This window comes from Populus nigra, chromosome 7, assembly GCF_951802175.1.
Source record: "Populus nigra chromosome 7, ddPopNigr1.1, whole genome shotgun sequence".
In the NCBI taxonomy this organism is placed as follows: Eukaryota; Viridiplantae; Streptophyta; class Magnoliopsida; order Malpighiales; family Salicaceae; genus Populus; species Populus nigra.
The window spans coordinates 4438189-4464313 of record NC_084858.1 but is presented as its reverse complement, the minus strand read 5'-3'; the positions used below and the strand labels follow the sequence as shown (position 1 = coordinate 4464313).

At 34.3% G+C, this 26125-nt stretch overlaps 4 protein-coding genes and 1 pseudogene across 4 annotated transcripts; 2 read left to right on the top strand and 3 right to left on the bottom strand.

Moving 5' to 3' along the window:
* Positions 1-2654: 2654 nt before the first annotated feature.
* On the bottom strand, positions 2655-4170 carry LOC133699401 (GDSL esterase/lipase At5g55050-like). Its single transcript, XM_062122632.1, has 5 exons — positions 3936-4170; positions 3663-3805; positions 3332-3580; positions 2990-3239; positions 2655-2875 (listed from the first exon to the last, which is right to left on the bottom strand). The coding sequence occupies exons 1-5, from the start codon at positions 4168-4170 to the stop codon at positions 2655-2657; spliced, it is 1098 nt and encodes a 365-aa protein (XP_061978616.1).
* A 2908-nt stretch (positions 4171-7078) lies between these two features.
* LOC133698276 (L-ascorbate oxidase homolog) lies at positions 7079-10666 on the bottom strand. The gene is made up of 8 exons (XM_062121150.1): positions 10381-10666; positions 10168-10277; positions 8864-9134; positions 8648-8750; positions 8197-8542; positions 7720-8085; positions 7556-7634; positions 7079-7460 (listed from the first exon to the last, which is right to left on the bottom strand). The coding sequence occupies exons 1-8, from the start codon at positions 10525-10527 to the stop codon at positions 7248-7250; spliced, it is 1635 nt and encodes a 544-aa protein (XP_061977134.1). The 5' UTR covers positions 10528-10666; the 3' UTR covers positions 7079-7247.
* Positions 10667-14446: 3780 nt separating this feature from the next.
* Positions 14447-15878, top strand: LOC133699103 (signal recognition particle 43 kDa protein, chloroplastic-like; annotated as a pseudogene).
* Positions 15879-18452: 2574 nt separating this feature from the next.
* Positions 18453-20803, top strand: LOC133699024 (uncharacterized). The gene is made up of 3 exons (XM_062122146.1): positions 18453-19111; positions 19422-19607; positions 20321-20803. Exons 1-3 carry the CDS (start codon positions 18662-18664, stop codon positions 20606-20608), a joined length of 924 nt encoding a protein of 307 aa, XP_061978130.1. The 5' UTR covers positions 18453-18661; the 3' UTR covers positions 20609-20803.
* A 930-nt stretch (positions 20804-21733) lies between these two features.
* Positions 21734-26101, bottom strand: LOC133699400 (lysine histidine transporter-like 8). The gene is made up of 5 exons (XM_062122631.1): positions 25962-26101; positions 25544-25683; positions 22898-23331; positions 22393-22524; positions 21734-22228 (listed from the first exon to the last, which is right to left on the bottom strand). Exons 1-5 carry the CDS (start codon positions 26099-26101, stop codon positions 21734-21736), a joined length of 1341 nt encoding a protein of 446 aa, XP_061978615.1.
* Positions 26102-26125: the final 24 nt, after the last annotated feature.

Here is a 26125-nt window from a genome sequence, read left to right as displayed (position 1 = left end):
CTTGTTGTTAAGGTTGGATAAATCCCTTAGAATTTGCGCTAAAAAATAGTTCTGCTGCTGTCGCAATTTTTTTGTTCTAATTTAATCTTTGATTCTGACTTGGTTTCGTACGATATCTGATCATCCTAGCTACATTTTGTCACTCGTGACATGTTGAAAAATTGACCTACACCTTTATTAGGTCCTAGGGATCATTGTTTTTAGGGCAGATTCTCAGTCGGATTTGAATGGTTAGCATTGTCGGATCAAGAATTTTTATGACCAACTAGATTATTGCCGGATTTTATTAAATAAAAACTATTTTAAAAAATACATGTTATCGCGCTTTTATCACTATGCTCACGTATTACACCTCCTATCGATTTTATTGCTTTTAAGGTCGGCAGCATTAATTGGCACAAGTAGCTAGATGAAAGTTGACCATCCCAAAATAGGAAACTTATTATACTTTAATTGGCACTTGTCAGTATAGAAGATGGAATGACGTGAGTGCCCCCGAAGGCAAGGACTGGTAAAGTCTACGAGAGTTAAAAAAAACAAAGTCAATTATCCGCAGCCACTCGATTTCCGTTTATTTTTAAGTTTTAAAAAGTATTTTTAAAAAAATAAAAATTTTTTATTTTTTTCTTTTAAATTAATATTTTTTTTATATTTTTAGATTATTTTAAGATGTTGATATTAAAATTAATTTTTAAAAAAATAAAAAATATTATTTTAATATATTTCTGAATAAAAATATCGTAACCACATTCGAAATAGATAAAAAAAAACAAGAAAAAACACGGTCCACCCATGTAACTGTTAAGCTTTACTGTTTGAATTGAAGGATTTAATAAAAAAAATTAATTTGAGTTGGATTTTAAATTTAATAGAAAAAAATATTGATTTAATAAAATTTGATTAATGATTTTTTGTACTTTAATTAGCCCATCTGATTGGATAAACGGAAAAGAATTTAAAAAAAAATACTATCTTTTGTTTTAATTATTGTGCCAATAAAGCACAACTATTTATCATTCTAAAATACACATACACACGTAACCATTTATGTTTGAAATGATAAAACTGTCCCCATTGTTCCTCATCAGTCATCACCATTTTCCACGTGAATCTGGCAAGGGTATTTTTGTTATTTCATACATGTCCGTCGGTGATGCTATTTAAGAAAAACAGAGGTGCTCTCTGTTTCACATAAAGAATTGCAATTCATGGATAATTGTTAATATCTAATAATTATATGATGGTATTATATTGTATGACTAGAGTCCTGGAACAAGATGAAGACATCCCTCCCAGGGGACAAGAACTGAAAAATGTAGAAGTCTGGGAGAGATTAATGCTCTGGTTTGAATGCAAAGCCACAACCTGTAATATGTTTTTTTAACTCCTAGTTAATCAAGTAAGTACTGAACTAGTTTTGTTCTGTCAGTTGAGTACCCAAACCAAAAATATGATGTAAATGGGATCGATGTTTATTTGATTTGATATACAAATGATGATAAAGGAAACTATTATTTGAAGACAATTTTCCGGCCAATAAAGATAACCTCTTGATTGTTTTTCTAAATCAAACGATGAGAAATTCATAGTTTTAAATTTGATCATACAGGCACGGTTTTATAAGAGTAAAAATGGCCATAAATTAGATCCCACTGCTAGGAGCTTTTGCTCTCTTTGCTATGGCTTTCTCATTTGCTACTCCGCATGCGACTCCCAGCCCCCTCCAAGACTTTTTGGATGGCAATAAATGATGCTAATTGTTAATGGGAAATTATGTAAGAACCCAGAATGATTTTCTTGTATTCAGGACGAAATGTTTCTGAAAATACATCAAATCAAATTAGAGTACATATTAATCTCATACTTTTTCTTGGTACGTATAGCTTATGAACCAGATGGTGGCCTGGACTCTCCACAGTATCATCCTAGAGCATTGGAGGTTCTTTTGGTTTTACAAGGCATTTTATTTTATGTGCTGGTTTTGTCACATCAAACCCAGATCACCATCTCTTCACAGAGATTCTAAAACTAGGAGATCTTTTTGTGTAGCAGATGCAATTTCTTTTGCTGCATTAACAAGCCAAGACCCAGGAGTAAATCCAGTAGCAAATGCAGTTTTTGGAGCCAGTTGGCCTATTTATCCTGAAGTTCTGACCACCGCTTTACAATTGGACAAAAGGTTTGAGGATCTCCAACTTAAATCTGGGTCAATCCCTCTCCTTGGACCTTTGAATGCAAGCCATGCTAAACATGTTAAATGCAATGTAACTGGTTGAGTTATCACAACGTAGTTGATCAAAATGTCAGCAGTAATATTCTTAGAGCAAGTAAAAGAGGAGATATAAATGTTGGTTTACTTGCTTCTGTAGCGCGTTAGAGCTGCCAGCTTAGAAGCAGTATTACACAAGGTTGAATGAATTCCATGACAATTTTAGAAAGACTTGAAATCAGATCACAATTCATTGTTTGCTAATTGTGGAGGTCTACACTGATGAATCAATTTAAGTCACTATAAGCAAATAGAAGAATACGGTTACAAATTAATGTCACCAAAAACATGAACTCTGTTAACATGCTGTACAAGCATGTGATGATCTGCGAGATCAATGTTCCCTTATTATTTAATCTTATCAAGGAGAAGTCTTTTTGGCTAATCAAGCCTCAGCCAACTGTTTGAAATTAATTGGGGATACAAATCGTGGTTCACCAGCATAAAGGGTTAGAGCTGCTAGTTTTGAAGCAGTCATTGTAGGATGGAATAAATCCCAGAACAAGTATTCATGGCGATTCAGACAAAGATTTGCATTTTTGTCACAGATGCCTTCGCCATTGAACCTCTTAACTCCACAACAAGCAGTTTGCACCTCCTTAAATCCTGATGAGTGTTCGGAAGATTTAGGAATGGTCAACTCAACTGATGCACAAAACTAAAACATTTTGTTGAAATTTGTCAACGTATTGAAGTTTGTCTTCAGAGAGAATAGCTTACCGAATGGAAAAGGGTTGTCTATCACATTGATGGTCATCTCATATGTGTTTCCAAGTGAATACTTTAGGTCTGTATATTCTGAACGGAGCTTCATCAGGAGGGCGTTGATTGTTGAATGAAATTCTAAAGCAAGGTCATTCAAACCCTCCAAACAGCCCCCACTTTCATTGAAAGCCCTTTGAGATGGGCAGCAACCAACTGGTGGAACACTAATAATACCAATCTTCTTTGCTCCAAGCTCAAGGATACTCTGCAAAATCAACAAGGCAGAATAGTTGCTTCAGTATGCTCTTGAACATGGTAGCGTCATGGATCTAACAGGCAGGAAAAGGAGGATCTTACCATTATTTGTTTTTCGTATTCAAGTCCCAAAGCAGAAATGAACTCTTGCTTGGGTACACTACTGTTTGAATAGAAATAACTAAGAAGATCGTTGCTACCAATGCTAATGAAGAACAGTGACCTTGAGAAAAGAATTTCTGTATATGCTGAACCCTTAATAGCTGTAAGATTGTCATGGACTGCAGAAAGTTGCTCAATCTGCTCTCGTAGTGGGACAACATTCTTAACACCGCTCAGCGAGCTGGTTAACTGAAAAGAGAAGAAGGAAAGAGTATTTTTCTCAAAACTTAAAAGGGCAAGTTATAGGCTATCAGGATAATTAGGCATATACCGCAGTTTGCCCAGTTATGTCAAGAATGCCAGACCCTCCAGAGGCAAAATTTACTCCCCGAAAGCTAGGCCGTTTGAGCAATTTTGGATTGCCAACCAGAGCAAAGAAAGGTAGTGGGCTTCTCTTGAAACCCGTTAGCATAGCTGACCATGGAAACATCATCGAAAGGCTATGTTACAATAAAGCACAACGTACTCATCTTTGAAATAAGACAAATCATTGACAAATTCTACACTTGAAGGGTAATAAATCATTAACAATTCTTGTACTAACCTAGAAAATCAGCACTGTTAAAACCATTACTGAACCTTCCAGTTGGTCTAGAGGAGGGAAAATCAATGCCATTGGGAGGAAAGTCAGCCCTCGCTTTGAATCCTGGCAAGAAATTGTTAGTCCCAACATCAGCTGTCGAATCTCCCAATACAAAAACAACCGGAACCTCTGCATTTGCAAAGCCAAGACCAACAATGGCCAAGCATAGGACTTGAAGAAAAGTTCTGCTTTCCATTTGGACTTCCAATTTATTTCCTTTACTAGAACATAAATTCCTGACCAAATTTTCTAGTATTTATAAGCTATAAAAACTCTACAACAGCATATACAAGTGCCGGAATGTTGGATATATATTCTTTCACGACAAGAAAGCAAACTTACAAGAACTAGGCATCTCAACAAGGGGATAGTCCCAAAGTATCGTTACTAATGCCGGATTGACCATGTCAAAATTCTGTACTCACTCATTAGTCCTTTCTAGGCATTTCAATGCATTTTCCCCTGTCTATTTGCTGCCGTATAAACTAGAAAGTCGATGCAATCATAGAAGAAAATTGTTAGATTTTATGTTTAACTATGATAGTTGATTGGTTTTATTTCAATGATAATTGCGAAAGGAATTACAACTGTCGATTAGTGATGAGACTGGAAAAAATTTCAGTAGAAAGACTAGGAATTTTTATGGGCTGATAAAACTAGATTTAGAAAATTTGATCGGCCTCGTGATATCTACAAGAAAAATATTTTGAAATTTAAGTCAGTTTAATATTTATTTAAATGACAAGAAAGAATAAATATTTTCTAAACTTAAATGTGTTTTAAGCTTGTTTAAGTCTTGTATCAAACTTATTTTTTTATATATTTATATTGTCTAGAGAGATAGAGTCTACAGAAATAAACTATAATCAACTATCAATCCAAAGAGATAAAATTCTGTTTATATAGATTTTTTTAAGATAAATATCTTAAGAAATATTTAAGGTATTTGATATAAATATCAAATAAATATCTAGGATATTTACAAGATATTTACATTAAAATATCTTATAAATATTTAGGACATTTATAGAAGTATGTACATTATATAAAGTATTTGTGTAATTTTTTTATGTATCATTAGAGCCTCTTGGTCTTGCAAACAAATATGTTTGGAAAACTTGAACCAGCAAGGGAAGGTAATTACACACATGGACGTAACTTTTAGTGTAGCCACATAGAGCATAGCCTAGGCATAACTGTTGTCTTAGCCAATGGCATGTCGTTGACATAGTCGTAGACATAGCTGCTGATATGTTGTTGGGGCTTCGTTGGTTGTGTAAAGAGCTTTTGATAAACATAAATGAATTGGTTTTTTGTTCAGTTTCTCACAAGCAGCACTAAATGATGAGGCTAGAAAAATTTTCAGTAGAATAATTAAAGGCACTTTTCATTTACTGATAAAACTAAATCTGGAGGACTTAGCGGGTTAGGCGACACTTAAAATAAAACATTTCAAAATTTAAGTTAGTATAGTGTTTATTCAAGTGACGGAAATAATAAATATTATCTGAGTTTAAATATTTCTTAAACCTTATTTAAGTCTTATATCAAATTTATGTTTTTATTATTTTTATTATTTAAAGAGTTGGAATCTAGAGAAATAAAACTATGTTTATATAGAATTTCTAAAAATAAATATCTTAAAAAATATTTAATATAAATATATAGGATATTTATGAAAATGTATACATTGTATAAAATATCTATATAGTTTTTTTCATATATCATTAATTAGTTGAACAAAATTTGAATGCTCCGTTGAAGTGCTGTCGTTTTGCACATCAGACTTAATTCTACAATATCAATTCTACTGATAGAACCAAGGAGGCCCGTTATATTTGTTCATCTGAGCAGCGGAGGTACCAGGAAGCTTCAGGGAGAGGGGGGCATGGCACACCAAAAACTTTGAAAGTTTACATTTTGGCCCCTGAATTTGAAGATTTTTTAATTAAACCATTCAAATTAAGGACTATCTGACAGAAAATGCTTATTTCGCACCCCAAAAATTATTTTATTTTCATATTTGCTTTTTTTTTTTTTTTTACTTGTAAGAATCAAGTTCTGCTCTTGCCATTAGCAAGCATATATGTCCCTAAGCAGGTGGCCATCAGGGCAGTTATCCTTAATAATAGATTCTATTTGTATTTGTATTTAAAAATTATTTTTGGAAATTTTTAAATTTGTTTTACTTTAAATAATTTTTTTTATGGTTATAAATACTAATGTTGAAAATAAATTTTAAAAATTAAAAAACTATTATTTTAATATATTTCTCAATAAAAAAACATTTTTAAAAAAATATACTACTATAACCTCAAATCTTCTAATGGATCTCTCTCACTTTTTTTAAGGAGTTGGTACCGATTATTAATATTCTTAAAAGGTATTTAAGAATATTGAAATGATTATTTTTCAAAGTGTTTTTTTATAAATATATCAAAATAATATTTTTATTTTATTTTTTTATGTTATTATATTAAAACTATCTAAAAATATAAAAAAAATAATTTTAAAAAAAAAATAAATAATTGTTTTAAAAAAAAATAAATAAATTTTAACAGCCCTCCATTTTAGCAGCAATCCCAAACAGACTAGCCTGCTTCCGCGCAACATTCAGCCCATCTCTCAAAGCCGTTCTTGCCTGCGTGTTTGAAGCATTGCCAGTGAGACTAGGGAAAACCGCTAAAGCCATCTGTCATAATGATGGCTTTCATAGACGTCATGAACTTTAATTATCATACAAACAGCAAAGGTACATGAAATTATAGAAAGAACATTTTTACACCTTAATAAATATTTATATGAACTGAGACATTAATTTTTTTCTAAAAATAATTAAAGAAAATTTAGAGAAAACTATATTTAACATGAATTAATTAATTCGATAGAGCATTCTGAGTATTTTAATTATGTTAGTTACAATTAAGAATAATGTAAGTAAATGTTTAAGAAAAATATTTATTTAGCTAGATGGTTATTTAATAATTAATGTATAAATGTTATTATCACATGCTTATTGAATTAATAATATTTTTTAGAAACTTTGTATTTTTGTAAAATATTATTGAAGTACAAATATTATATATGTATTGTTTAGCAGAATATTGTGTAAGACAATGAAGCTTCAATCTTGTAATTCATCACAAAAGAATATAAGACATCCAAAATTATTATGAAAATGAAACATCTTCTACTAACCAAATACAAATATTTGTAACAAAGAATGGGACCCTGAGTTAGGGTCTTGTACAGTGGGGTAACAGTACTGTTCATCTATAGAGGTCTGGTTCTTCTGCCAATGGCTCTCCCGCAAAGAAGGGCGTTCTTGGGAATTGGATATTCATCTCGAGGTGACTCAACCGGTGAGTAAACACGCATATAAAATTGCTGACCAAGGTATTGTCTTGCCCAGAATTCAGTCCTGATGTTCCACATTCCAACATTATCAAGTGCAATGTAGATAGCAGTCCATGACTTGGGATACACCTGCAACAACAACAGCAGCAGCAGCCATAATTTGTCAAATCTTTGTTACACTGAAGCATGGTGATCAGCACTGAATACTAGAGAAAGTATCTCACCTGAGTCGTGCAACGCGAAACCGCATCCCTGAGATTGTATTGTTTACGGCTAGCTGGAGTCCACACCCCTCCATCCATACTGTATATTTTGAACGAGTTAGAAGCATAATCAAATTTATTTAAATAGACCCACTTATGTAGCGTACAAGTTCTCAGGTTCTTACCCGACTACCCAGAAGGAGTATCCATTGATGTGCCAGCTCTGGACAATGTTCTCATGGTTCTGAAACACGATCTCAACAAAGGCCCTGAAATCGGCACCCATGACAGATGTGTCGAGGTACATTTTCTTGCCGGTTGGATAGTCTGGCATGCTTCCTACGCGGAAAACACCTCCGATCTTAAAGTAGTCAGCAATCTTAAGAGGGGTGTCGGCAGGAACAAATGAGACGCTGTTAACTGCATATCTCTGCTTGCCATTAACTTGAGCTGCAGAGCTTTCTAGCTTGATGGTTCTGGTAAGGTTAATCATTCCATAGTGATATGATCCTTGTGGATTTGGTCTTGGTCCACTTGCTGTCAGATTTGTCCTGGAATAATGAACATATGAAAAATGTCACAACAATTATTCACTTGAAATGTAAAACATTGTCAAGTCAGTCGCAAAGTCAGGAATCAGTAATAAATTACAAGGGACTCGCCTAATTGAACGAGCCTGGTTAAGAGACCAGTCGATTTCGGTGGTTGGTCCACCAGGGATTGGACCGGACACTTTTTTAGCAGAATTGCTGTAGTGAAGTATGGCAGTGGTGGTAAGGATCTTGGTGGTGAAACGAGTAGAGACAGCAATGTAATAGTCCTGAGCTGTCTGATCAGCTGTGACCAACACCGAATAGGATTGACCGACATGGACATCCAGTGATGAATACGTAGTCTGAAGAGTGTGAGTGCCCTCAACTTCAACTAGCTTCATCTTGTGGCCTTGAATGCGAAAATTGAGAGAATGCTGGAGCCCAACATTTGATATCCTGAGCCTGTAAGTTTTACCTGCAATAAGAAATGCAATGTCCATGATTCATTACATTCTGAACTTTTGAAGTCTCCTAAGGTCTGAAACACGCCATAAACTATCACCATGGTTCAAAAAATTACCAGGTTGAAATGTTAAATATGTCTGATTGGGTCCACGACCATTGACCAGGATGCCATCTGGGAAAGGAAGCTTGTGACCACTATCTAAAATGGCCTTCAATACCTGAAATAGTGAATAGAATTGCAAATTCATTACTAGTGAGCAAAATCACATAAAATTTGAAGAAGCTAGTTATACTTTTGACAGGTGGTGTGTATTCATAGTTTGTCAATTACCGTGTGGTTGGCCTTGTACCAATCTCCAATAAGAACAGTAAAATCATCAGCAGGTTCAGGGAATGGGACAGGAATTAGCGGCCTGCTAAGGATCCTGATGCCTCCAAACCCACCAGCTGCCTTATGGAAAGCAAGAGATGGGTAGTAGTAGAAGCTCCCAATCTGATCTTTCACTTGTAAAATGTAAGTGAAGTTCTTGCCCGGAGGGATTGGACATGTCGTTCCATAGACTCCATCCTCGTATGAATTTCTCCTTTGCTGGACACCATTCCTGTTTCATTTTTGCCAATTCAGTCCCAAACCCACGTAAAAAGCATATCAAGTCAAAATTATTTCCAATAAAAAACAGATGAGAAAGTCTAGGCTGGGACACGTGACAATCAGCCAACTATTCACGTATCAAATTCCATCCTTGATTGACAACGCTAAAGTCAATCTTCGCTTAGAAAGCCCTTTACAGATTTTGTTTTTCTAGAGGTCAACTTTACAGCTGTTTTCTATAATTCATGTTGATCACACCCCAGCAAACAACTACTAAATTAAAGACAATGGGCAATGTGTCGACATCTAGAACTCCACGGCCGGAAAGTTAGGCATAATTTATGTGGGCTACTTGGACTCAATCTTATGATCATTGCCTGGGCTCGAAGATGTCTAAGCTCTTGATGTCTGCTTTCCACACTCACCTTTGGAATCTTGATCTTGCCGCTAAATTCTAAGTCCGTGCTAGCATTAATTATAATTAACTTTGGCTTGACCGCGTAAAGCACTACTGATAGCATCAATTAACCTAATTACGTGAGTGTGCTGATAACTCTAACCAAATGTCACGTAAAGAAGGTGCGTTGCCTTAGCGTGTTGTGCAACTGCTGAATTGCCAAAACGTGTAAAATTCAACTAAACACATCCCAAGACTCATAGGATACTAAAAAAAGAGTACAGTAAAGTTGAGTCGAGGAAGCTATCTAAGGATATTTACTTGTATGGTAAAGTTTTAATAGTGATTTAGATATTTCAATATATATAATTGGTACAAATCGTTTTCATTACCCATAAACTATAGTCGCTGTTATAACTTTATGCACTAAATATAAATGTGAGATGGGACTAAATGGGAGGGGAGACTTGCCTATTCCAGCCTTGTTAATTGGAGAATAAAATTATTTTATAAAATAAAGAAAAACGTGCGACACGACAACTGAAATACCCCTCTAGAAATGCTATGACGACAGTTTCCACTTCATCACACCATTGCCAGGAGACACTTCACGCGACGTTGACAGAACTTTGAAGAGAATTCTTACCAAGAAATGAGAAATGGCTCCGGCAAGCTATTGTAAACATTGATGATGAGATTATTGTTGGTAACGGAATAGATATCCGGCCCTGGAAATTGTCCATTTATCAGAATCCCCTGCACACAAAATACCATTAAAAAAAAACATCTTTTCATAAGATCAACCAAGAGAAAGAATCGTTACATTACAACTTTTGCAGGCAAAAATCAATGCACAAACCTGTTGTTTTACACCAAGTGGATATATGTCACCGTAGGTAACATTCCAGGTGAAGAACCTGTAAGGATCCTCGGCGTTAACAAAAACAAATGTACAACAAAATGTAACACAAACAAGTACTTGCCAACATGTTGCACCACAACCCATTAGCAAAAAATCAAGGATGAACTGGAAATCGGAGAGGATTAATGAAGAGAAACTAAAGAAGTTTGTCTTCCGTTTTCTCTAGGAGAAGGTTACAGAAGGAGACACTTGATATGGTTAGTAGTGGTAACTCATTGCAGGCGGTGACATGTATTTAAAGTGGCAATGCAAAGGAAGGAAGTTAATTAAGAAGCCCACCAAGAAAAATGAAAAATAAAAAATAAAAAAATAATGCCAAATAACAAGATAATGGAAAGAAAAATTAAGAAAGAATTTAGTATTGCCGTGTCGGTTGACTCGGCGTCTAATTTAAGTGGGGTAGAGAAAACGGTGGCTGGCTCCACTTGAAAACTTCAAGTTCCTCCATAATTCATCACTCTACATCACATATTACAGCCAGTTTTTTAATGGGTAAAGTTTATATTAATTCTTATAGATCTTGTAATTTTCCAATCAAGTCCCTAAAGTTTAGAATCTCTCGATATTAAACTTATATTTTGGTTCTTGATTTTTTATATTTATAGGAAAAAAAATGTTTTTGTTTTCAGATTTGATTCTTAATGACACAAAAAGTATATGAAAATGATACCAAATGACCCTTAAATTATTCAGTTACTAGGAGCTAAATAGAAACCTTTCAAAACTATGGGGACTTATTAGAACTTGTTTTAATCTATATAATTAAGCCGAGGTGTAATTTTCATTTTGGTGATAAAAATACCCATAAAACAACATCAAGAGACAAGAATACCCTTGTTATGGTGTGGATTTACGAGATGAGTGATTGAACTAATTTTCTCATCTTAGGGTTTTCACATGCAAATGCTACGCTGGATGATGGCGCAACCCCCGTGATTGCAGACGCGACGCACGGAATCTCCATGTGGCCATTTGCTCCGAACCTAACAGGCCACCACCTTTCAACCAACGGCTCGTGTTATGTCTCTTGTTGGACCCACATGAAATCGACGGTGGTGGATGAAATCAATTCTGAACTGGAAGAGATTTTACGCGGAAACCTTTATTGAAGTCTTGGGTATTCTAATTTCTTGCCTGGCGACAGCAAATGTTTTATAAAGTGTTTGACTAAATATGGTGGAAAATGAAGGCTATAATTTAAAGCTGTAAAATGATTGCATTTTTTATTGCTTCCTTCACATTCTTTGTCACAAAGAAATGTATTATTTTATTTCATAATTAAGGGAAATTATTTTATTTTTTTTTTTAATGGGATAACTTTTGTAGTGTAGTGACTTATGCCCATTAAACGATGCTAGTGTGGTGTTTTTTTATTTATTTATGTGTCCTCCTAAGTCAATTAAAAGGTTGTTTATATATATCCACTTTTCAACCATTCCTTTGATGAAATTTTAAAAAAAAATTGCTTTAAATTAACTTTTTTTTATCATTTTAATATTTTTATATTTTAAAACAAAAATTATTTTAAAAAACAATAACCGATTCAAATCCTAATATTCCAGTGAATCCCAATAGTTATTAGTTCCCTGTAATTTAATCTTTGACTCCTCAAATCCTTCAATTCAATGATAAAAACAAATTAGTGGATGTATGGGTCCAAGAAGCTTTCTTGTCTCTATGATTATTCTTTCTGCATTGAGCTTTGAAAGTAACACAAATCTTGTACTATCTCTCCCACAATTGAATTCGAAATTTAAATTCATAGATGCGAACCTTGTGCCCTTCTTCTTTCTTATCCTCTCCGGGTAAAGTTAAAAAAGCATAATAGCCAATTATGAGCATACTTTATATCAACTTTTAAATTTAATTATTTTCCGTTTAGTTTTCTGAATATCTGAAAATGATTTTGGTATTCACAATTTTGCATTAAATTTTCTTGGAATACTATATTTTTTTTTGGAAATATAAATTCCAAACAACGTCTTCTATGTTTTGAATTTATTTGAGGGTATGGTTATAATTATTTTTTAAAATATTTTTTATATTAAAATAATATTTTTTTTTTTTATAAATTATTTTTAAAATCAGCCTATCAAAACACAAAAAAATTAATTTACACCACATTTCCCACATTTCTAAACAGTAAAAAATCACAAAGCTATGGCTTCTCTTATGTTTTCAAAACTATAAGTTTAAAATCTTTCACTGGCTCGGAAATTCTCTTTCTTCGGAGCCAAACGGAATATCCATTTTAAAAAAAACAACAAAAAAAAAAGTCAAAGAGGACTCTATGGGCTTTTATACTTTTGTCACAAAAGCCAGATTTCTTTTCTAAGGCCAATCTGATGTGACCCAATAGGAACACGGGCCTAGTGAATTTGGGTTGAGTCCAAGTCAGTGAGTCCCCGTGCTCACTATGGGTACGGCCGGGTTGTAATTTGAACTTTTGAAGACCAATTTATAGGGGCATTGATTTAAGAATAATTAAGGGAACTCGGAGAAATTTTTGCCGCATTACAGAAGATTTAATTTTAAAAAAAACATATTTAGTAAATTAACAATAGAATTATATTAAATTTGGTATTATTTACGTGATTTTAAAAACATATAGAATTAAAAACATGTGTCTCATTTTAAGCATGGATGAGTATGAATGATCAATAGAGATTTTTTCAATAATTTTTTTTAGAGTTTTCCTTCAATATTTTCTCTACGGAAAATCAAAACAAAAAATATTACTTTTATTATACTCAAATATTGAATTATTATAATTCATCTATTAATTTGTTCCCTGCTCTACTTATCAAGAAAGATATTTTCAAATTTGATTATCAAGATATTTATTCTCCTCTTCATGTGTGAGGGAAAGTAAATCAATACTATTTTTTTTTTAATTAGGAAACGAAATCAATATTAAATGAGGTTCGAAATCCCTTACCATGGATTGACTTCCACAGTTTCTTACAAGACCAGAATGTTATCTCAAGCACGAATTGTACCCTGCAAACAGGACTACAACAACAATATTACCTCAACATTGAACGTGTCTATCTCTTCTGTCGACTCTTATGTTGAAGGACGGGCTTTGCAGGGGATTTAAGGAACTAAAACATGGATTGGTGAGCTTTAATGTGACATTGGTGGTGGACTACGGTTATGCTAGGGTATCTAGGTTTCCTCGGCGGCCTCAACTCATGGTGGTTGTGTGCGAGGATGTGGTGGTTTCGGTTTCGATGAGTGGTGATTCCGGGTACTTGATTGATGGGCCTGCGAGATGAAGTGGCAGTCATGCAGTCAGGGGTAATTAAATTTGTAAGGGTCCATAAATTCAAACTTTTTTTAGGTCTTGAATTTAGTTACCTGCAGGCTGCAGTGTGTCGTTGTTGGTTGCCCTTTTCTTGAACTTAAACTACACGGACAAGACAAGACCAACGCTACCGAGGGAAATTGATCGGATTTCTCATATCATTTTTTGAAAAATAAAGCATCAATCGGCAAGGTTTAGCCATTCAATTCTTCTGAACGGCGCTTTTTAATAGGAAGGTGCTTTCTAATTTGAGTAGCAAAATATTCCCGTCATGGTAAAGGTAACTAAATCAATATATTTTCTTATTTTTTTCTAATTCAGAGCTCTTTTCCCTAAGAAAACATCGCCAGGTTTTTTTTCCAGTTTCAAAATAAATATATTCAAATCAAAATTGATATATTAATAATGCTATTCTTTCCTGTCTGGAGCATCCTTCCCTGCCCATAGGAAGGAGGAAAATAAGAAATGAATAAAAGGCGAGATGGCCAGATGGGCTTTGTTCCCTGTATGCCCATAGCAACCCTGGGCCATAACCTGCTCTTAAAATAAACGACCCAATTTGCTGTCGTATTGGTTCATAGCCGCAAGAAATAAACTTTTTTTCCAAAAAATCACGTAGACTAAACAAATTCAACACCACAGTTCCATCATTCCCATGCCCATAAAACAAAAACCAAGCAAATGGATGGGATTTCTTATCCTCTCTCTCCGTATCTCCCTCTCAAGATTTCAGATTACAAAAGAACCCACCAATGACAATTTACTCACTTCTTTAAATTAAAAAGAAAAGGAGATAAAAAATACAAAGAGAGAAACAAAAGCTTCACTTCACCGCTTCATCGATGGACTCTCTTTTTGCTAACCAATCTCTCTCTCGCCTAAAGCTCTCTCCAAAACTTTCAAACCCTTCTTCTTTCTTTTCCTATCAATCTCGACTGCACCTCAGACCAACCCGTTGTAGAAAACCCTACAATTCCTTCAAGCTCTTTGCTGTCCAAAGCCAACAAGAAACACAAAGCCCACTGCAAGAAACCATCGAAAACTTTGAAGACGAGGAATCGTATGGAGAGGTCAGCAAGATCATTGGAAGCAGGGCACTTGAAGGTGGTACAGGCATGGAGTACTTGCTAGAGTGGAAAGACGGTCATCCACCTTCGTGGTTCCCATCAGATTTCGTAGCTAAGGACGTAGTGGCAGAGTACGAGACACCATGGTGGACGGCAGCCAAGAAAGCCGACGAGTCGTCTTTTAGTCAGATTCTATCAGAGAATGAAGATGGACTCCGTGACGTCAATGCTGTGGACAGTGACGGACGACCAGCTTTGCTTTTTGTATCTGGGCTCGGCTTTGAGCCGTGTGTTAAGCTTTTAGCCGAAGCTGGAGCTGACTTGGATCATAGAGACAAGAGTGGTGGCTTGACGGCTCTTCATATGGCAGCTGGGTATGTCATGCCGGGTGTCGTCAAATTATTGGTTGACGTAGGTGCTGATCCTGAGGTGAAGGATGATAGAGGATTAACTCCCTTTGATTTGGCTAAGGAAATTTTAAGAGTGACCCCAAAAGGGAATCCAATGCAATTTGAAAGAAGATTGGGGTCAGAAAGTATAATAAGGATTTAGAAGAGGAAAAATTCGAGTACGCTGAGGTACAGGAAATATTGGAGAAAAGAGGGAAAGGTAAGTATTTGGTAAAATGGAAGGATGGGTGATAATGAATGGGTCAAAGCAAAGTTCATAGGGGAGTATTTGGTGAGAGATTTTGAGGCAGGGTTAGAGTATGCCGTGGCAGAGGGGGTGATGGGTAAGAGACCAGGTGATGATGGGAAGAATGAGTATCTTGTGAGTGGACGGATATTGATGAGGCCACGTGGGAGCCTGAGGAGAATGTTGATCCTGATCTGATTAAAGAGTTTGAGGAGGGACAGATTAATGTAGAGGTTCCATCAAGTAGTGATGGGTGCCCAGGTGAGTAATTGTGGGCAATGAATGATATGGGAAAATGTCAAGACAAGTCCAACAATTCGACAAAAATCCTTTCTTCGAAAAAGATTGAAAATTAGGAGGAAACCATGATTGTGTGAATTTTTCTGTTTTGGATTGATTTCAATAACTGATATTGCTTGTATTTATTTGATTGATTTTATTTTTTTTACTAATATATATTCATTTTCCACAAAATTTTCAGTTCCTTTAGCTTTTATCATGTGCTTGTTTAATCAAATAGAGATAAAAATAAAATAAAATTGAGATGCATATAAACGATTTGTAGTTTTGTTAACTGGAACTAATTTCACTTAAATTATTGACTTTTTATTTAATTTTAGCAATTTGGAACTGGATTCAGCAATGGCTGATGAATTTATAATAAATAAAATTAAAATATTTATAGCTTTCACAAAACAAAAGAAGTGTGTTTTTTTAGCGTTACTGTTTACCTCCTCGTATAATACTATAAATTATAGAAGTGTGTTTTTTAATTTTAGTTTGATCATTTAATTTTTTTTATGTGATCTATCTTTTTTTAACCCAAATTAACATCGAATTGTATATTTTTTTAGGAGGAAGGATTGAATTGAAAGATATAGGATTGAAATGAAAAAAAAGGGTAGAATAGATAACAAATTTGAAATTTGTTATAAAACCTCATTTAGCCCCTATGGTTTTTAGTTATTAGGTAACTCATTCCTTTAATTTTTTTAAAAAATATATTTTGATACCAAACTTTATTTTCTTATTTTTCAGTCATTTTTTACTGGGGAGTGAGAGAGGTAGTCGCTAGCGTAGAGAGAAAGAGTGGACGTTGATTACGATTATAGTCATCTAAACGATTAATTTTTATTTCAAATGGTTCAGTATGACGAAGAGACTTGAAATGAGATGCTTTTCTTTTTTACCTTGAAAGTGTTTAAAAAACAGATCTCAACTTGGAAAGTTTGAATTTTAGGTTAATTTTTTATTTTGTGTCATTTTTTTTCATTTTTAAAAGCTATGGAATGATTTGATAAGGTTTTTAGGATGTTTTCCAAGGTGTTTTGGGTTCAAAATGGGTTGAAAATGAGTTTTTTTGTAAGAAAAAAACTAAATCCTTGTTTTTACGGCCATCATAATGGCTGGATTATAGGAATTCTCAAACGATGCGTCGTTTTTTTATGCAAGTAACGCTTCTTTTTTTAAAATGATTAAGGCAAATAACATGTCGTTCACTCCATTAATTTTTTTTTAAATAAAGGCTTGCAAGCTTGGGCCTGACTCAGCAGGCTCATGCGCGGATCATTTCTTGATGGGTCAAGTGTTAAGCCTGACCTAATTCTTCTTCTTTTTTTATATATGATTTTAAATGTTTTTTAATTAATTCTTTATTTTTTATGTATTTTTGAAAATAATTATTCTGTGTGTGTTTTAATTAATAACCCTCCTGTTTGATTTTTTTTCCATTTATTAGCTTTTTTTTAGATTATGATTATTTTTTAATAATATTGGAGGTGTTTAATTTTTTTAAAAAGAACTAAAACAAATCAATTAAAAATATCTAATTATTTGCAGAATTCTTATATTTTTATTTAATGACTAAATAGCCATTCAATACTAGTATTACAACTTTGCAATAAATGAAAAAAGAACAAAAACTTGGTATTTCATTTGACACCTTGTCTTCAATACAAAACAAACCTTAATTTTGTAATTCTCATTAACATAAATGCCATAAAACTGAAGAATGTTTTTATATATGCCAATAAAAAATTAGCTCCAAAATTGGTGAGTAAAGAATGAACCTCTCTTACTTCATCCACTACATTTAGAGCCATGTTGGATGCGGTACCATGATCTAACTTATTACAATATGAAATGAAACAATGGCTTCTTCAAAGGGAAACATATGAAAAGATGAAAGAGAGTTACTTACACTACAATGAACAATGAAAATGTGAAGTGAAAGACAAAAAAGATTCTAACCTTGATGAAGAGATTGGAGGAACAAAGACTTGAGAGACTTTGAGTTTGGATCCAGTTTAAGTTTTTGCTTTTAAAGTGATCTTAAGTAAAATGACATGGCACTCAATGAGACAATCTCATTATTTCAATATAAACTCATAAATTTTTGGCCAAAATCTGATGATTTTAGGTTCAATTTTGGTTTAGAAGGAAAAAAAGTTTTTTTTTACCAAGAAAAAGAAGATATACATGGAAGATTGATTTGTCATTTGATCATTTCGTATCTAATATATATGATGTTAATTTGATTTTTTTTTATATTTAAATTTTTTTGTTGATTAATAATGTAAATGATAATTTCTTCTAATATGAAAAAATATGCTAAATGTAATTTTTCTGTATTCATTTCACATAGTTTCGTTGCTCTCGAACCACTTAGATTTTGATTCAATTTTTAGTTTTATCATTATCAAAAATTAATTACGAGAGAAGAAATCATAATCTTACGATCTCCTGATCAATAACCTTAACATGCCTGGATTTACTCAGAACCATCAAAACTTCTATACTCTTCATGGGCTTACACCCATCAAAACTTACGTTCTCCCGAGGATATAAAAGTGCTCGAAGGGATCACGGAGCAATCCATTAGGCTTTTTAAGGATTAGATCCAGGCGAGCATTAGCTCAAATTCATTAGCGTAGGCCCTATACGAGGGCGGGACCCATCTAACATGGCAGCAGATTTTATTACACTTTCCATGTTTACTCCCTCGTGATTCAAAAATTAAAACCCCTGATAAATCCTTCTCGCTGTGTCAGGTTTGTTTGTTTGGTATTACCTGTCCATTCCTTTCTTGGCATCCTATCATAATTACCTTCCCTCTCCTATACCAAACCCCACAAACCCTAACAAACAACACATATATCTCCTTAATTCTCATTTATCTCTCCCGAAGCAGTTTTCAAGGTTGGAAAAGATGCACGCCAAGACGGACTCGGATGGAACCAGTCTTGACAACTCATGGCTACCAAGGTCACCAAGAAGGCCGTTATACTACGTTCAAAGTCCATCAAACCATGACGCGGAGAAAATGTCTTATGGGTCAAGCCCGACCGTGTCACCAGCACATCTTTACTACCACAGTTCACCAATTCACCATTCTCGCGAGTCTTCTGCGTCAATATTCTCCAATTCACTCAAGATCCCAAGAAGTTTATCTGCTTGGAAACATATAAGGATTGGCAACCAAGATGGTGCTGTTCATGATGGTGCTGAGGGTGATAAGGATGGTGATGATTGGGGGAGTGGTGCACGTAATGTGAGACTGTATTTCATTGGGTTCTTGTTCTTTGTTCTGCTGTTCACTGTCTTTTGTTTGATCTTGTGGGGTGCAAGCAAGGCTTACGAGCCTGAAATTTCAGTCAAGGTAAGTTTATTTTCTTCGAAATATTTACCGAGTTGACTCGGTGGCTCTCTGCCGTGTCAAATAACGAGTCAGTTTCTGTATGTCCTGTGGGGGAAATGGAATAGTTGGTGATGATGGGCACAGGGGTACTATAAATGTGGATTAGGATCAGACTGTTGTTTTTAGGTTTGCGTAATCCCTTATTTTTAGCCTTTAATCATGCCAGTAATTCATTTGATTTTGTTTAAAAATAATTAAAGTAATTCATGTTTAGGAATAAAAAATAAAAAGTGATCAGAAAGGTGTTTTTTTGTGCGTTCTTTTTAAGCAGAGCATGGTGTTCGAGAATTTTTATGTTCAGGCAGGGAATGATCAGTCGGGAGTGCCAACAGATATGCTGTCCTTGAATTCTACGGTCAAGATTCATTACAAAAACCCTGCTACCTTTTTTGCCGTCCATGTCACCTCTACCCCTCTCGAGATTCACTATTTCCAGCTGAAACTTGCCTCTGGACAGGTAAACTCTGTAGTGCTCGCATCTCTCCAAAACCTGCTTTATCCTTGATTTTCAATAATAGCTAATGGAGGAAGGATAGGATGGTCATTGTGGGTGGCAGTGGGAGGTTCAACATTTTGTTTGGTAGTAGGGCTTTAACCTTTACAGGGCTGTTCTGAGGAAGGACTTCCGGGTCATGGAAGGATTGTTGGAAGGCTATTGGCTACAAATCTGGAGTGCCTGTAAAAGACTGCAAGGGCAGCCTCTCTTTATTCGGAGATGTGGTGGAACCCAATGACTTGAGTCGGATGGATCTGGTTTCTTTAATTTCTTTTTCTTGGCTGTTATGTCAATTTTTATCTGCATTGAGCTGTGGGCCTTGGAAAGAAAAATCTCTATATCTGAAAAGTCTCTCCCACTTGCTGGACTCGTATGGGATTCTAAAGTGTCTCTGTGTGTACCAGAATGTTTGTTCGACTGGAATAGTAAATTATGTCATTGCAACTCGAGGAGACAATGCCTTTTAGATTCATTTACATATCGATTCATGCATGTGGACCTTCATATTTCATAAAACAACCAACCAAATTATTCGATTTTGTAATCTGTGAAGCATGCAACGATCGAGTTCTGTGAAGATTTAGATGTGAAAAATGGTGTCCAAATGCTGTGTGTTTTTCTTTATTCAGCTTATTGTTTGGGTATAATTAATTTGTTGTGGATTGGTAAAATAGATGAAGAAGTTTTCTCAATCGAGGAAGAGCAAGAGGACGGTGGCAACGGTGGTGCATGGTTCCCAAGTTCCCCTATATGGAGGGCTGCCGCTTCTCTCTAATGCTAGAGCGCATGGTAACAAAGTTGCACTGCCTCTGAACCTGACATTTGTCTTGAGGTCCAGGGCCTTCATTTTGGGAAGATTGGTGAAGTCAAAGTTTCATAAGCGTGTTAGATGCACTGTTGCTCTTACTGGCCAGAAACTCGGCAAGCCCCACAGGTTGACAAATGCATGTGTTTATCACTGAATGATGCAAAGCTACAAGGGGCATATGTTCGGTTCATTCTTTTGCCATCCACAGTGCTGTTATCTTCTTCATTTCATTTCATTTGGTCTTGAAGAACGGAGAGATGTATGCAATGTAAATTTCAGTACCACATTGTTACAAATGTTAATTAGAACATAAAATTGGAGCTAATCCTTTATGGGGTTTAGATGGTTTTGCAGTGTGCCGTTCTCCTTTTTTTTTTTTTTGTTTTTTTTTTTTAACGTAGGTGTCCTCTTTTTTTAAACGTTGGTGGTTGATTGGGAACCAAATTGGGCTTGCTGTTCACTCTTATTGGGATTTGATCATAAGCTGATAATACCTTTGCCTGGGTCCAACAAGTGGTATTGGAGATGACGGTTTGTTTTTCACATGTTTAGATGGCATTGTTAGCTTTTTATAATTAACTTAATGAGATATTATTGAGTGAGTTTTAACTGTTTTTTTTTAAATTAATTTTTTAAAATATTTTGAATTGTTTTGATTTGTTAATATTAAAAATAAATTTTTTTAAATAAAAAATATTATTTTAATACTTTTCTGAGCAAAAAATACTTTGAAAAGAAATTGTTATCCCATTTCTAAACATTTTTTTAGTGTGTTTGGTATTGTTATAACTTTTACGATTATATTTTAGTTGTAGTTTTAAAAAAACAAATTTAAAAATTATGTATTTGGTTAAAATTGTTAAGAGATGAATTTTTACATGTAAAATAAATGAAAAAACATATTTTTATAAATGAAAAACATTTTATTTTAATTTTTTTTAACAAAATAAAAATTTGAAAAACAATTACAAGTGGGTCCAATGCAAAGAAAAAATTTATTTGACTAGCCAAACTGTTTTTTCTTAGCAGCAAGATAAAAAAAACAGAATTTATCATAGTACTAAATAATCTTCTAGCCACATAAAATCTACCACCATGAAAGTGAACTTTGGAATGCGATCGATGATGAATTTGGAATCGTTACTTTCAGATTCAGTGAATAGGTGAATGAGTTGTCAACAATTTATATGAACAGATGTCAACGAGTCCGTAATTGATCTTTTATGTGTATTAAAATGCTGTAAGAACTTGGAGCATTTTGCTCTGTAGTTATCAGTTGTCATAGGGGTTTGAAGAAGCTGGCATGTAGGCCTTTGATAGCCAAATTCCATGCTGCGGCAACTACCAATAGAACACTTAGAACAATGCCTAAGCATCCAAGTCCTAGATTAAGACACCACAAGGCATCGTGACCTTTTTGATGGGGTTTCTTAATCAAGATCCACATGAAACATGGATAAGCTAGTGTTAAGGGTAAGGTGATCCCTCCAACTAAAGGAGCTAGGCTTGGCAGAAAAGGAAGAGCCACAGCTATGAAGAAGGCCAATCCTCCGAAGAAGAGTCGAAAACCAATGCGAACCCACCACGGACATCGCCTGTTCTTCATGCTAATGTACCTAAATTCCAGGTTGTCGAAAACTGGCATGGCGTAGATTTGGAATGAACTAAGGCAGTTAATCACTACTAGCAGGTATACAAGGCCCTTCGCAAATCTTGATGTGTCGTGTCCATGGAACTGCATAAATGCAGTCAACATCCCTCCATTCGAAGGTATCTGCCAAAGCGGTAGCAAATAATTAGCACATGCAAAAGATTCCCCATGATGCTGAGATTAAAATAGCAAAATGAAATGCTATTAATCACTGTGCTAAACTTTCAACACTCATCAGGTTTATGGAGGCGACACACTTGTTGTACAGTCGAAAATTGTGTTTTTACCTTGTTTCCATAAGCCCAAAATCCAGCTATTGCTAGAGGAAACTGACACATGGCTATCATGATGTACGAGACACTCACCCCTCTCCACATCGTCCTTTTGGATGGATTTGTTAAGCTTGAAGGCAATGTTCCCTGCAACATCAAACATTGAATTCTCTATCTTAACGCGGAAGCCGAGAAATATATATTTATTGATGAGCTTTGCCGAGCCCAGACAAGAATAGGCCATGGCATTGTTTTAGTACATTTCGTTAGGGTTTCTATAGAAGTATATGCCTGTAATTTAAGTTGCCCGACAATAACAATAATCAGATTGAACTACGGGTTTTTCTAGAATTAAACTCGAGATATCTTAATGGGAAAGACCACGCTAATCTCAACTTAGCTATGGCTCATTTGAGATTGAACATGAACTGACACTCGTTATAAAAATTAATGATTTCCGTATAATTATCAGTGTGAGCTAATGATAATTTTCATTAATGCAGCAATTTCTCGTTCATACCTGAATCTCAAGCACAAGATTATGACCCCTGAAAGCAAGCACAATTATACCAATTGCATTCAAGACATCAAACATTCCAGCCATGGTAGATCCCCCCTCGCGTGAGTCATAAGACACGCCACTGGGCCTGTCCTTGGAAATGGGCAGTGCCCAAATCAGAGTACAATACCCAATGGCACTCATGGCACCAACTAGTGAGAACCCAGCAATGGAATTCAAGTTAGGTCGCTGAGCCAATGCTATAGCCATGCAAGTGAAGACCAGGAACCACTCTGCCCCGGTCAAAGACTTGGCATCGCATGTAGCCCCACCTTCACACATTAGCTTGAAGAGAAGCTCCATAACTCCAGCTCCTTTTATAATCAGCATGATACATGTGCTCCCTGAGAGGTACATTACGGGAAATATTGCTAGCAACTTTCCAAGCTTTGGACCTGTTCACACACGATTTAAGATTTATATCTATACACTACAATAAAAGGGACTTACAGCAGCGATAACAGAGGGGCAGCTTTAAAACCAGCGATATATTTCAATTGTTTTTAAAAATTTAGCTCCATATTGAGGTACTAGAGTTTAGAGGTTTTGATAACATGTTAAAATCTGATGATTTTGAATTCTCAACTTCTTAGGCCTAGCTTTTTCCTTTCTAGCACTGGCAGAGGATTATATAATAGGAAGGAACAAAACTCAAGATATAATTTATTATTAGAAAATTTATTTATTTAAAATAAAAATTTATTATATTATTCTATATTTAAACACTAAAAATACAAAAATTTAAAATATTTTACAGGGCTCGAGCCCTTGCTCGCCTCCCCCGATTCTGCCCCTGAGCATTGGGTCCCTTCACATCAAAAGAGCTAATCAGTCAGTTAACTCTATGTTTATATTTTAGTCTGTTTTTTTCCCCATATTTTCTATATATATATATATATATATTACTATTTACACTGAAATAATAAATATATGAAGATTTCAAAAAGAAAACTGTTTCATATTATAGAGGCATTTTAGAGAGGGAATTTAAAAAGCGTCTCTATTTTTAAGTTTATAGGTAATACTTTACTTGCATAAACTATCTTTTTTATATATATAAAATATATTTAAATGATGCATATATGTTTTTTTAAAATAAAAATATAAGATTCTGATTACAGCCTTGATTGGTTAAATAAGTTGGTTTTCTTTCATGATAAAAAATCAAAATTTTAAAAAATAATCACGATAAGTTGAGAAAAAAACATTTTTCAAGAGGAAAGAAAAGATGTAGTTTATTTTTCAGCCAATTAAATATGAAAGGATAAAATTGAATAAAAAAAACAGCCCAAGTCAATCCGAGTTAGGATGATAAACATGTAACTTGAGTAATAATGTGCGCGTCAACCTGAGTCAACTCATCAAACCTGTTACCTAGATCATGAGATCAAAATAAACCAATATTAAAGAAATAAAAAAAACTACAAAGCCAATTTTAAAAAAATCTAAATGTCAAACGATAAAATCAAAAAAGAAAATAAGTAGAAAAAAATATCAACTTGCGTTAAATTTTTAAACACGTGACTTATATATGTGATTAGACCGAAAACACCATACATGAAAAAATTGTGAAGTGAAATCCCCAACAAATCAAATGTTCAATGATAAAATTGAAAAAAAATCAATTGTATAAAAGGATCCAAAAAAAAAATTAACAAAATGCAGATAAAAATAAAAAAATAATTAGAGGGTAACACATATTTTTTATTAATGGGTAAAATTGAAAACAAAAGCAACTTTAACAAAAGCACAAAAAATAAAAAAAATAAGGATCAAATTGAAAAAAGTAATATATCATAGATTTGAATTCAATGATGAAATTAAAAAATATATACAAAAAGGTCAATAAAAAATATTAAAAATTAAAAAAAATAAGAATTGGAGTTGAAATAACAATAAAACAAAGGACAACTCCTAATTTTTCAAGAGGAGGAGAAAGAAAAGAAAAGAAAAGTCATGGTAGTGACAAAGCATCTCATCATTGCCAACACGTGGTAACTAAACTAGAAGAAGATGTGATAGCGATTCCAATTACATGGCGGAAGAGCTCTTTTCACCGTCAAAAAGTGTTGCCCGCATTGCCTTACTTGATAATAATAAAAAAACCAAGGTGAAAAGACTAAAAAGCTCCTAAATGCAAATTTTTGCTTCCATATATAAAATTATCATTTTACTTTATTTTAAAAAGTAAAAGGACAAAAAAAACTCTTGTATATTAGTTTTAAATTTTATCTTCAAAAAAAATATAATCATTTCATCATATTTAAAAATTTTAAAAAGATAAATTTACTCCCAATGAATCTTTTAAAAGTAATGTTGGTTGTCCAAAAATATAGAATTATCCCAACTCCCAAACCATGGTTTTTTTTGGAAGGATAAAAATAATAATTACACTTATGTATTGAATAGTAAAATATGTGCAGGTGTACAATGAAAATCCACTTTAGCTTTATATATATATATATATATATATATATATATGAGCCAGATTCTAGCAACATTTCTATTTTTATTTGTTGCCTAACAATATTAACATAATTGTTTTTTTGAAAAAGAGTAATACTATCTAGGTAGAATTTGGTCCCTTTGGGTGGAAGTGGAACTAACCAAAGGCGGCTATAGCAAGCTGTAAATATCTGCTGTATCGAGTTCTAATTCCAGGAATTGGTTCGTGCAGTTGGACAAGAGTCCATATGGTGTAGAGCTGCCATGTAAATGCTAGGGACAAGCTTATTGCCCCCCATACCCTGCAACCATTGAGATTGAATCGGATTGGAGTTGGCACCCTTTACATATATATATATATATATAGTAATCTCTTTATCGAATAATTAATTAATTTTTAAAAATTGGACTAAAATATGCTTAATCTATGAGCACAACATGACCAAATGAAACCTAAACATATCAAACATCAATTAAAGAAGCAAATACATTTTATGATCAGACAAGTCTGAGAAATGGTCTCATCCAAAAGATTATCAACAATCCTATTATAGAGGACATATAAGATGCTGTCACTCACCATCCGAGAGTGGCGAAAGCTACTGGAAGTAGAAGGGCCTGGATTCCGATTCCTGAAGATAACAAATGGAACACTGCAGTAGCGACATTGCCATTTCTCGATTCTGTAAGAGGCAGCCAAGCCTCTTGGGGGTCGTCCATCTTCAATGGAGACCACTGATCAAC